This window comes from Sycon ciliatum, chromosome 5 (assembly GCF_964019385.1).
Source record: "Sycon ciliatum chromosome 5, ocSycCili1.1, whole genome shotgun sequence".
Lineage (NCBI taxonomy): Eukaryota > Metazoa > Porifera > Calcarea > Leucosolenida > Sycettidae > Sycon > Sycon ciliatum.
Genome location: NC_088647.1, coordinates 32,470,845 through 32,484,466, shown reverse-complemented (window position 1 = coordinate 32,484,466; position 13,622 = coordinate 32,470,845). Strand labels below are relative to the sequence as shown.

The window sequence follows — 13,622 nt, the reverse complement described above, 5'->3', positions numbered from 1 at the left end:
ATGCAGGCGGCGCCACACGGCCCATTGGCATTACATCTGCGTGTGCACAATGCGATGGAGGACTTCCTGACTTCCTGTTCCAGAAACAGCGTGTTCTTCGGTCGAGTGTGTGTCTCAGTCTGTGTGCGCGCGCGTGTGTGTGTGTGTGTGTGTGTGTGTGTGTGTGTGTGTGTGTGTGTGTGTGTGTGTGTGTGTGTGTGTGTGTGTGTGTGCTTCGCTGAAAGGCTCTCTACGATGCACGTCCAAGAAGTCGGCCAACAGCCATAGCCGCGGCGTTCGCTTCAGACTGCCACACAATACAAGTACTGTTTTGTGTTTTGTTGCACACTGAACGGAAGCAAAGTTTAATAGTACAAAACCTTGGCTATGGCCGGCCCTATGCTATGGGTTGGGCGGATTCCTTCACCGACACTGCGACAGCCACACAGCTACTTGTAGCCGCATTCCATACGCGTATCCCATGCATGCAGCTCTCTTCAATACTTCATGCAATCTTTGGTGTTTCGCGGGAAAATACCGACTCACGTGCGTGTCAAGTGTGGCGCGGTACGGTCAGCACTTGACGGGCACGGCACGCGCCGGGTGATCGTTTGAGGCTTGTGAGGTTGCGGAAAGAGATCTCTTCTTGAGTACACACATACACCATTGTACACGGTCCACAGGGTGAGCAGACTCGGGATCCGGCGAAATCCCGATCGATCGTACATCGTACGATTCCGAGTTGGACCGCCGGATACGCGGAATCTGTATGAACTCTACGATGTACGCATAACCCCGACTGGCTTCGCGACCCCTCATAGAGTCGTACTGCAGTGTGTGTATGCAGCCCGTGATCGGCGGTGTCGCACGCAGTACAACACTCTACACTTGCACCACAGCACTGCAAAGGACGCGCATGCTGCAGACAGATTCCTGCGCTGAACTTTTTTTGGCCGTGGACGCCGCACCCCGTCGGGATCTGCAATTATTATTTCGCATATCATAGTGCTGTAGCCTACTGTTGTGTTAGCTTCGTCCATTGCATGCTGTTGCCGTCCTGGAACCTTGCCTAGCTGTCGTACTGTCCCTGGTCGCATTGGCTTCTGTTTGACGACGGTTGAACTTTGAATCGAGGGGCTATTCTCAAGGTAAGAATGCTACGTTTCCCGAAACTGAATTGCGCGTCGAGTCTCTGCTCTTTGCGACTGATGTCTTCTTGCGCTGTGAAATTTGTCATCGCAATCGTGTGGTACAAATCCTGTAGACCGCGTAAGTTAGTTAGTTAGTTCATGAGTTATCAGAGCAGTATGTTTCTGTGTAGACTCGCATGGTCTGTCCAAAGCTCGTTGAATGAGTGACCGAGGTCGGAGAGGCGGAGGAGCGCAGATTTTGATTTTTTCCACGGGGCCGGCCTGGGTGGATCGGCGGCTCTCGGCGCATTGTCTTTTTGGACACGTGTACATTGAGACTGATGACGTCATCACTCCATATGCTGTACATAATAATAGTATTAATACAGTAAGTTGCTTGTGGTCGCTCGACGTCATTAGAAGCGATTGTACCCTATTGTAGACGTGGCTAGAAGTTGTACAGAATTGTCTGGTCGGGCGAAACATGCAGCGTTGACGATATGCCACGATAACCGCCGAATCCGGGCCCCAGGTACACTTAAAACTACATCGTCTTGAGTCGTTGAGAGTTGTATGTGCGCCATCTTGACGAACTCTCCATGATGGTCCAGGATTGAGCAGCTTGGAGAGGCTGTATTCACGCAGCATAGCACGTGTGCGGGCGATCTCTAGCGCTAGCGGAGGAACAGCAGCCGAACATGTCGGTTGCAAAATAATAATACATACTGTGGAGATTGGATATAACGAATCAAATCGAGTTTAGCGACACAATTCTGTTGCCCAAGTCGTTTAGCAAGTCCTTTCTGTACATTATGGATCGGGTATAACGACCTCGAAAATAACGACAGATCGAATTTACTGAGACTTTTTTGGTGCCCGAAGACCTGAAAAACAGTGAAAAGGTATGAGGTCAAGAGGCCAGGTTAGGTGAACAGAAAATTTAGGTACAAAGAAGCAGTGCCCTTTTGGATTATGTGTGTTAGTGTTTGTTTGGTTATTGACATTTAAGGTATGAAACAGATGAACTGAAAGTACCCGAAAATACAAATAAATACACTGAAAATGTGTAAAACTACAGTTTAAAGACTTTGTCGGGCACTACTCTGTTGTCCCGTGACACACTCGCGCATTAGTGGCAGATGCACGTCTGCTGGGACCTTCACTGGCGCTCGTTCTCGGATCCCGGAAATGGCAGTGGAGTTTCGTCACAGTGCCCTGATGCACTGGAGTGTCACTGAAGCTGAGACCTTAGGGGTCGTCGCAAAAGTTTTCTGTCGTCCCTGAAACGAACATCGTTCATTTCGTACTCGGACCCCCTCCCCTCCCTCTGAAACGAACACAGCTTGCTATGCTGGACGACGAAAATCGCATGCATGCACGTGTCATATGTACAGTGTCGGTCGACTTGCGATTTTGGCTCGCACCCCTCACCCCCCCCCCCCCCCCCCCCCCAAATGACTCATGTTCGTTTCAGGGACGACGAAAAACTTTTGCGACGACCCCATAGGTCAGCTGAGATACTCCAGTTTCACCAGCACCGCTCTGCGGCCACCTCTTCTTTTCAGAAAGGGTATCAGGAGTTGCACACTCTTTAGTAGGGGGGAGGGGGGGGGGGGGGAGTGTTATACTCTTGATATGTTACCGGTACAGTGCTACACATTTTAGTCTGGGTTCAGGAAATGTACTCCACTTTTCAATGTGTACGGATCTACACAGCTAGCCGGCCGGCATGGCATATTACTGAAACATCTTGGTACAGGATACTGTATAAGCAGAAATATTCGTCTGGAATTTAATTTCGTCTTTTTCGTCCAAGGAGGTTTTGGACTAAATTAAATGCCGGACGAATGTCGATTTGTCCAGCTTTTCAATACACTCTTATGATCCATGGACGAAATTTACAGCCGGACGAACTTCTTTGGAGTTGGACGAAATTATTGACCGACGAAATTATTGACCGACGAAATTTTCTGCCTGTACAGTATGTGTACATGTGGTACACACTCGCCGTTTAGATGTTTGTTGTACGATCTGTTCACGCGGTGATGTGTACACGGTACTACACTTTCAGGGCACTGGCACCACGCCGGTCATTCCCTGGATTTCAATGGCCACGTGATAAGTTCTAACTCGGTCTAGTTGTATTTATTTTTATTTTGCCCAAACAAGTACGAGTGACTTTGGAGGAGGATGTCAAGAGTAAAACAATATAATTATAAAAAAATTAGAAAGGAAAAGGACATATTGAAACGAGTTAAGAGTAACTCTCCACCACTGTAACTAGATACTATATACAGTCAGAAAGTGCAACAACTTTTATCATTGGCTCAATACCCGAGTTTCAAAGTACCGTAAAGTACCGTTGATCCGCCCCCTCTCTAATTCCCGCCCCCTGTCGATTTTCTCCTTGTGAAGCGACTTTGGCGTATACAACGAAATACGATGTTGAACCGACGCATGCACTGCTGTACACAATACTTGCCAATCCAGGATCGAAATGTGCACAATCCAGCACATTGAGTCTGATCCTCTACGTTGTTGTACATCGTACTGCACTTGACAGCCTTGATCTAATTCCCGCCCCCTGCCGAAAACCCAGCTGGGAAGCGACATGGCTGGGGGGCGGATCAACGGTACTTTACGGTATTAAAAAATCGAAGAAAAAAGCTGTACCCATGTACCCATGTTGTGTACAACAGTAGTAGTAGTACGCAATAGTAGACAGCCAGACACTGAATGGCCGAAGCGGACGTAAGAAATTAATAAAACACTTTAAAATTGCCATATGCTGTGATCGTGTATTCATGTACACCCCGCAATGGATGTATCCGTGAAAAGCCTTGGCAACGTCGTTACATACACACATTGTCCGTATAACTTATAAGGAAGATGCAACGAACTACTTTCGTTGTCACTTTAATTTCGTTAAATTTGTAAGGCTCCAGCCCTTTATGAAAATATGAACGTTGTTTCAAGCGTTGTGAAATTTAAAGTACCGCGAGAGCGCTCCACTTTGATTTCACAGCCAGGGAAAGGAAAGTGGCATGGCAAAGTGCAACTAAGGTTGTACGATGTGAGAACCTTATAGCTTATTGTACGAAGGTCGCACTTACCATGTTCTTGGGAGGAGCTCGCACCCACCTAGCACCTGGCGCCGGCCTGAAGGTAGACTGAGTACTGATTGACTGCCAAAGAGCAAAGTGTGTACAGACATGCTATACAACCTACTTTAAGTCTACACATGTTCGTCCCGTTTAAATTTCGGCCTCCCAGGGCTAAAACCCATTTCGGCCGCATCGAATTTTCGGCCTGTACTGCTGCCGCCTGTGTACACTGTCACACAGAACCTTGCGAAAACAAATTTTCGGCCAAACATGGCTAGGCCGGAAATAGCCGAAAATAAACAAGCGCCGAATATTTGTTGACTCACAGTACGCACAGGACATCACCTCCACAACCAACCCCGATAGGGTTGTGGCGGTGGGGCACTCTCGCTGTACTGTACCCTACAAATATTTGATAGACCCAGGGGCGCTTCCACGACTTCTTGGCCACGTCGACATGCCAGTACACTGCATTAGTAGTGCATACCGTTTTAATCAGGGAGTAGTGCTGGTATTTTACTGCTCCCTGATTTCAACTTCCAAATGGTCAGTCCGGAGCCTCATAATACCACACATATGTGTAGGGCTTCTATATCGAACTCTCTGTACTGTGCTGTGTGCACATATGTAGCAGCCTACGATCGACGGCACTAACGAAAGTCAAAATTTAGCTTTCGTGATTTAAAAAACTATTATGCAGTCATTTAATGACTGCGAAATAGTTTTTTCTCAGTTTCACATTGCTTCACGCGATGATGCTGCGGTTGAAGGCCGTATTTGAATATGGTAGCCAGCTGGCTTTGATGGTACGGTACGGGACATGTACGGGATAGCGCCAGGCATGCCCGACGCCAGAAACAAACACGCGTGCACACACACATACACACACACACACACACACACACACACACACTGTGACACACACACACACACACACACACACACACACACACTGTGACACACACACACACACACACACACACACACACACAGATACGAAATGCAGCGGTGTGGACCCTGGCTATTGCTGGACACTACTAAAGTAACGTCTTTTGTATAGTTTCGGGGATTTAAAAGTTTGTGCTTTCCCTCATTCTTGTGTTTCTATGCGCAGTGTTGTAACTCGGCATGGCAGGTGAACGGGATTTGAGACCAAAAGAGCCAGTTGCGTACTATCCTGATCCTGTTCTGTCAAGTTTGATCAACGAAGGTTAGCTACCGCGCGCGCGCGCGTGTGTGTGTGTGTGTGTGTATGTTGTTATCGAATTCCTTCGGTCGGACCCTAGAGTACTACAATCCCGTCTGCATGTTCCCTCGATCCCTTGCGACCACACACTCAAGCACCCAAATACGGCTTGTTTACAGGGAGTCTAAAAGGAGAGTAAAGAAGATCCACAACAGCCAGCATGATGCCGCGAGGTTCATGCCCTCACCGCGCATCAAAGAACCATAGCAAAAATGGCGCACAGCATGATCAGATCACATGATCATGATCTAATCAGCGATTCAAAGCGAGTGAACATATGATACTAAATTATTTGAATCTTTCGAAAATCTACGATGTGAAAACATCGGTACGTTTAGAGAATTTGAACAAGATCGAAGGAGAAGAGTGATTCCTTTGTAATGAACTGCGAATCATGCAATTCCATTACCATGTGTGTGCGTTTGTGTGCATGTGTGTGCGTTTGGGTTTGGGTTTGTGTGTGTTGTGTGTGTGTGTGTGTTTAGGTGTGTGTGTGGGGGGGGGGGGTGTTTACGTGTCTGTGGGTGCGTGTGTTGCCGCTGCAACACAACGTGATCAAGGATAAGGTAGACTAGTCTCTTACGGACAGAAACCTCGCCAGCTGTTCTAGCCCATTGCGCATAGCCAAAATATTATGGAAGGTACGAGTAATGCATGTGAGTACACTGGCATCAGCAATGCACTGTTCACTGTTCAACACCCCAGGCGACCATGCCCAGGTGGCTGCGTGGGGTGTTCATGGTACAAATTACGTCATTATAAATGGGCGTATTGTTTGTTTCGCTGTGTCTGTGTTTGCAGCTAAGCACGTGTCGACGATGACCGCCCCTGAGCCGCACCACGGCAAGCGTAGTCACCACCACCAGCAGCAGCAGCAGCAGAGTAGTAGTAATGGCACGTCGACAGGACCCACTGAGCACACGTCCGAGCGACGCAACAGCGGCAGCAGCAGCAGCGGCAGTGGCGGCGGTGCCTCGACTGCCGCCAACGGCCGTGGTGTGCGTGCGGCGGACAAGCAGAGCAGCGGCGGTGGTCTGCTGTCGCCCGATGGACAGCGACGCAGTACGTAAACACAACCCTTGTACATGTACAGTGCGTATCGCCTATAGGGTTGGCAGCTACTGTATATTAGTGAACGGGCTAGGTAAAAATGGTGACTTAGGACCCGACCCGTTCACTATATTATTTTATTAAGGCCAAAACAAAAAATTGGCTTGTTTCCGGTCGGCAACCCCTGAAAAAGGAGACTCGGTCGTGCATCCTGAGAAATCAAGCAAACAGTTCGAGTCCTTCCAGCTCCGTTATTCTAGGCTAGCTCGTATCGACCCCGGAGGTTTTCGAGCTGACAGCTGAGAATCTCTGCTACCTTGTAGGTGTTTCGATTGTGGAATTTGGTTGAGATTTCACCGAGTTATGACTCGTTGAGTGCACTTGCACACATGGCATTGCCACCGTTTGTATACATTTGGGACCAAAACAAAGTTTCAGAATTTGGGAAAAAGTGGCCCGGTCGGCCGACCGGAAACAAGTTCATTATTTGTTTTGGCCTATTAAAGCAGAAATATTCGTCTGAATTTAATTTCGCCTTTTCGTCCAAGGAGCTTTTGGACTAAATTAAATGCCGGACTAATGTCGATTTGCCCAGCTTTTCAATACACTCTTGTGATCCGTGGACGAAATTTCAACCGGACGAACTCCCTCTCTTTGGAGTTGGACGAAATTATTGACCGACGAAATGTTCTGCCTGTACGGAATGTAGTAAAATACCGGCCTTTAAGTGATCATTCATTTCCATTTACCATGACTATGATTAAAAGCAGGACCGTGGTTTGCTGTGAGTGCCCAGGGCTGGATAGAGAAATGTACTTGTACATATGGAAGAGAAAGGATCCAAGTCTCTGTGCCCATGCGTATCAAGCACTCTTCAGGCAGTTTGCCAAACCTTTTTTCTATAAACTAGAGAAATGCATGTGTATGTGTGTTCATGTGTGTTTGACTGTTTGCATGTATGTGTGTGTATGTGTATGCATATGTGTGTGTTTGTGTCTGTGTGTGCATGTGTATGCATGTGTGTTTGCACGCATGCGTGTTCGTCTGCACGTGAACAGACGAGCCGGTCGTGCGCTTCAAGCGCAAGTACGCCGGCCAGCATCTGGAGGTGACGTGCAACGGGCAGCGCGCCATTCTGGACGTGGACAACCTGCCCGATGCCGTGGGTTCCATGACGCACGCCAAGCGCCAGTGCGTCGAGTACAACGGGCGCATGATGACGCCCACCGAGTTCGAGACGGCCACGGGCTACGGCTCGCGCAAGAACTGGCGCAGCAGCGTGCGCATGGGCAACCAGTCCATGAAGCAGATACTGGACTCGCTGTGCAACGAAGAGTTCTCCTTCAATGTAGACTCCGAGGTGAGCTGCCATAGTCACTGGTTTTAAGGACTGCAGTTGCCATGCATACTGATTCAACACTGCAGTTTATTTTTGTTTATTTATTTCACCTTCCCGTGGCCAGGGAATAGAGGCCATTATGTAGGGAGCGGCTTTGACCACTTGCTGGTGAGCTGATCTACTCACCTCCCACCGCTTTAGGAGCTGCATCTGCGCCTTGATCTTTGAAGGGTGGCGGCGTTCCTAGGGATGCGGAAACCTCGGCCTCTAGCCAAGTCTGACGCGAACCATGAAATTTTTTTATAGGGAGTGTCCGGTAGCTGCAATGGATATTGGTTAAAGACTGCAGTTGTCATGGATACTGGTTAAAGACTGCAGTAGAATGTTTTCCGGTTGCCGTACTAGCTTTGTTGTAGCACAGGTATTGTAGTGAAATGCTACCCAATGGCCAATGCACACTTGTTCAAAATCTAATAACGTAAAAAATAGTGAAGTTTGCACATGCACTTCACCACCGATGAATTTGTTTCTTTTACCTTGCCGTGTGTGTGTGTGTGTGTGTGTGTGTGTGTGTGTGTGTGTGTGTGTGTGTGTGTGTGCATGGATGTGTGAACATGCGTGTGCAGCAGCGGAAATCGGCGTTCAGCCCGGCGTCCACCTCCACTCAGAGCCAGAAGCACCAGCGCTCCTCCTCGGTCAGCACGGCTAGCAGCGTCAAGTCCCCCGTCGCTCATAGCAACGGTGTAACTCAGTCGTCGGCGCCGAGCACCCCCGCCCAATCAACGCTGGCCACCGTGCTCACCTCGTTCTCAAACGATCACCTGCAGAGACGAGTTCAGACCATAGCCGTGCCCAGCAACGAGAACCCCAGCGCCAGCATGTCCGTTTCACCGACGGTGGCGGCGACACGAGGTGGTTCGCCGCACGCCTACGCCCCGTTGCCAAACTCCTCGGCCCTGCCGTCATCACGACAATCGTCCCCGCCCTCGTCCCGCGCTCCGCAGCAGCAGCAGCGATCGCGCGAGGGGAGCAACGGGACGGCGCCGGGCAAGCCGGCCGGCCGCGCCAACGGCTCTCTATCGCCAGGGCAACACGACCGGCATCACGGTCACGGTAGCAAACGCTCGCGCTTCTCGAAGACGGGCGCGGCCGAGAACGGCCTTCCGGACCTGATTCCGGCTCGTTCGGCTCAGCGCACGCCGTCTAATGATTACTTCTCTCCCCAGGAGTCTGCTGCTGCTAGTTCGGACAAGTCGTCGCGCTGGCCAGGTGTTGACCTGAAGAGGTCACCGCCGATCAGACTCCAGTATAGCACAGGTAGGTGCTGAGGCTCTGTTACCATGGGAACAACTAGCTACAAACAAAATTAATTGTCTTGTATGACTTTACAGTAGGGTTTGAACTTTGAAAGTGCTATGGGTCAGCCAGCCCAGAGTCATGGCAGCGCTGACTTTTCGATCCACTTGGATCCATGTTTTATATGGATGATGCAGGTTTGGGTGGTTTCCGTTGACAGTAGGGTGACACATCCACCGGTAGTAACTTGCCTGGGCGCTCCCACTCATGGTACAGACAAATTCACACCAACATGCGGCACGAGGGGCCAACCCACCCGTATACAGTCAGACCTCGCTTATCCTTTCCTCTTTTTATCCGGATCCCTCGCCATCCGGAAGAAAATCGCTGGTTACAGATGTACAGTATATCCAACATAACCGGTGTTCGGTTATCCGGTTCCCTCGCCCTATCCGGATATTTTAGTGGAAAGCGGATGTGTGCGGTTAAGCGAGGTCTGACTCTACTGTATTTTACTACAGGCAGAGCGGATCCAGTGTGACCCCGAAGTCGTTATTTGTTGACTTCTGACGTCATCGCGTCCAAGCCCATATGATGCTTCATTTTGTGCACGAAACTCTGAGTGTGTTGCAGCTGTGCCCTGGTCCTTGCGGGTGATGATGTTCCTTTCGATGCGGAAAATTCAGTCTGATGAACTCTTGCGCGAGTCGTAGTTTGGCTTCTCTGAAATGTTGTTTATCTCTGTACGTGTGTGTGTGTGTGTGTGTGTGTGTGTATGTGTGTGTGTGTGTGTGTGTGCGCACGCTCGTGTGTGCACGCTCGTGTGTGCACGCTCGTGTGTGCACGCGTACATGCGTGTCAATATGCTGTACGCGTGTCTAGATGCGCGTGAGGACGGCATGTCCATCACAGTGTCTGCAGAGCCGGAGGACGCGGATAGCAATGCACAGCTCTACATCATGGAGCCCGGTCCAAGCCACCAGATCGTCACACCAGTTCATATGCACTGTAAGTTTGTCAGGGGCGTCGTCGCACACGGTACGGTCACTACGGTATTGACCGTACCACTATTTGCCCCAAGTACCCTGTGAATCAATATAATGCACTGATTTGGGCTCTAAATTTCCAAAACATTTGGCTCAGCCACCCCTCCCCACGAGTAAATTGTACTTCAGATGGCTGACCGTACCACACTAAAATACCTTCCGACGCCCCTGTTGGTTATGCCGTGGTGCACAGCAATCAACGGGAGGATGTGGCTGTGGATGTGGCCTGCACCTGACAAGCCTCACCAGCACTGTTGCAAAGCCGTTGACTATTTCTATGGTTCATCAGTGTGCTCTTTAGTGCTGCGCAACAGTTTCCTAACAGTTACACAACTCACTCATTCTCAGTCAGGAGATTACAGTCCATTTCAAAAATATACACGCATGGCATTTTTGAAATATTTCAAATTTGGCTGGAGCTTTTCGAGTTCTTTTTTCGGAATATTGCTCAGGCCCTTCCTGCAATTAATCTCATATAGATTTCTAAGCGATCGGATAGCAAACACCCAATTTCCAATTTTTTTATGCACAAAGTGATCACAGATTGTATGTGGTATAGATGCTGGCCTAACGGTTTTTTTTGAAATCACACGTCTATACTGTAGGAGAACACAATCAGTCATGATAAGTTACACAACACCCGAAGTGTATGCAGATGGAGAGATGCACAGGCTTGTACGAATTGTCATTGCTGGAGTGCTGATCCAATGCCTCGTCAATTAACACACTACATAATTATTGCAGCAGACGGGCCATGAAGGCCCGTGATACCGAAGTGTGGTGTCGTACGCTCCTTGTGTACTGCACTCAGTGCACATCCTGTCTGTGTAATCATTTCCTGAATGTTGCAGTCACTGGCTGACCAGTTTTTTTGCATATTTTGGACAGCAAATTGTCTCAAATAGTGACTGTGCTCTTCCTGGTGCACGTGTGTGTGTGTGTGTGTGTGTCTGTGTGTCTGTGCATGTGTGTGTCTGTGCATGTGTTTTTATAGCTCCCCCGGAAACGTTGTCGTCGTCATCGTCGCCATCACTACACGAGGACATGATCGTGGGCCGTAAGTTCCCCGCCGGCCACCCGCACACGTGGACCTGTCACCAGGTGGCTCTCTACCTGCGCTCCTGCAACATGGCCGCCGCAGCACGAGCCTGCGAAGCCGATGAGATCAACGGGCGTGCTCTCCTTCACCTGCGTGAGGAGCACATGCTAAACCGCTTCCGCATAAAGCTGGGTACGGCGCTGAATCTCGTCGAGCTGATCAAGCAGATCAATCTCCATTTCTTTCCGGCAGCGAGCAAGAACGGCTGCTAACGATAGCTGTCCTTTGTGTAAATGTCTAGTTAGCTAGTCTGGTCAATAGCAAGACCGGTGTGTGTGTGTGTGTGTGTGTGTGTGTGTGTGTGTGTGTGTGTGTGTGTGTAGGCGTTATTTGTAGCCGTTGTATTCCGCAGTATTCTATCGTCGTGTCGTCTCTGTCCGTCTTGTTGACGTAATGTGATAAAAGAGCTGACGTCCCGCACAAGCATACCACTGTACTGTAGTATGGCAGTCATGTGTTGCTTGTCCAGCTCTGCATTAGTAGTGTCTGTCCGATCAAGTACATGTAGATGTTGTTGTTCTAGCTCAACTATGTCGTAGGCCGTATGAAGACGAATACCTATATTCTATAGCGTTATATACTGTATTCGTTCTCTGTCTTGTTCCATACTTCGTACGTGTTGTGCCTTGTTTTCCGCGTTCGCTGAACCAGCTTGCCTGTTGCGGCGGAGTTTTCCTATCTATATTTTCTTGTCTCACTCATGAATGTCTCCCCGCCTGTATCACACTTTATTTTACCGGCTTGGGTGCTCCGATATGTGACAGCATCCTATTATTTTTATACTGCACTTGCATCATGCATTCCGTTTGTCACATTGCATTTTCTGCTTCAATCACCCGAGGAATAACAATGCAACATTCCGTTGTCCTCTCCGATCATCGTCGACCTTTTCTGTGGCAACATATTATACTGTCCTGGACGTATGTAATGAAGCACGCTCAGCCATCATGACAGACAGAGCGTGCTTCATTTGATTTCTTACATCGCGAAGCCACATATTAGGGAAGGTCGAAGGTCGAAAAATTATTCTCGAAATGACGTCAAACGGTCCTGACATTCCTGACATGACGTCAAACGGTCCTGAAACTCCCGAAATGACGTCAAACGGTCCTGATGGCCTGATTATGCCTGCGGCGGGAAGATCGCCTATTGGCCATGGCCCCGGCAACGATCACGTGTCGTGTAAGAAATGGAAATCCGGCCGCACGTCTAGCGGCCCCAGGGCGCTGGCCATGTAGCCGTGGGTAAGCAGTACACACATGCATGGCTGTATTATTATGCGCTGCTGGTCGCATCGGATCAACATGTGCACTGCATGCAACGTTCTGTATGCGCTGAGGACGCCGGTCTCGGTCAATCGATTGGATGTCCATGTCCACGACAGTAGTTCATGCAGGGATGGGGCATGGCTGTCATGCGAAGCCGTTTGTCATATTAACATGTACCGCGTACATGTACACCTTTCTCACTGTGATGACTGCTTCGAAGTACACTGTCTTGTATACCTCTCTTATCCGGACCTCAACGTTTTAAGGACATCTCGATATACTGGGTACCCTGCATGCGGCCGGTGAGGTTCAGTGTAGATAATACTACTCGTTTGCCACTTTTTGTGGAAATAGTAACGTCATGGCCGATCTCTGGCCCGGCCCCAGCACAGTTACGAACCTTTTCAAAGTGATGGGCAGTGCCGGGATACGAGAGGCACGCATGTATAAGCTAACGCTAGCTGCATAGTGGGATGGTCTAAGACCATGATTGAGAAACAGAGGGTACCAGGTTCAAGTCCTGCTTGGAAGCGGAAGGAATTTTTCCAGCCGTGCTGCGACCCACAGTTAATTGGGAACTCGTGGCCTGGCACGAGGGTAACATGGATGCAGCTAATGGGATTTCGGTCTTTGACCACTTGGTGGTGGGTCTGATCTACTCACCTCCCACCGTTTAGGCGCTGCATCTGCGCCTTTGATCCTAGAGGGTGGTGGCGTTCCCACGGCGGATGCGGAAAACTCGGCTTCCAGCCGAGTCTCACGCGAACCGTGAAATTTATTTTATTTTTTAGCTTATACATGCTTCGCATGCTTCGCATGCTTCGCTGTGTGTCGCAATGTGAGCTTACGTCAACGAACAAAAAAACTGAGGAGCTGCACCAAGCCAAAAGAACACCAACTTGTATACATGTAATGTGCTCTTGATAAAACCACACACATGTACGGTAAGACCTCTCTATAATAATAATATCCTGGGCCGGCACCCTGATCTGTCAACTGGGCAACCCACAGACACGGTGAGGCACATCCCAAATGATAAATCAATCTTGAAACTGTCTTCCTATC

General features: G+C 49.3%; 1 protein-coding gene across 1 annotated transcript; it reads left to right on the top strand.

Moving 5' to 3' along the window:
• Window positions 1–735: 735 nt before the first annotated feature.
• Window positions 736–12,161, top strand: LOC135818365 (uncharacterized). The gene is made up of 7 exons (XM_065331720.1): window positions 736–1,127; window positions 5,328–5,423; window positions 6,261–6,521; window positions 7,568–7,869; window positions 8,475–9,165; window positions 10,027–10,152; window positions 11,185–12,161. The coding sequence occupies exons 2-7, from the start codon at window positions 5,342–5,344 to the stop codon at window positions 11,499–11,501; spliced, it is 1,779 nt and encodes a 592-aa protein (XP_065187792.1). The 5' UTR covers window positions 736–1,127; window positions 5,328–5,341; the 3' UTR covers window positions 11,502–12,161.
• The last annotated feature ends 1,461 nt before the right edge of the window (window positions 12,162–13,622 follow it).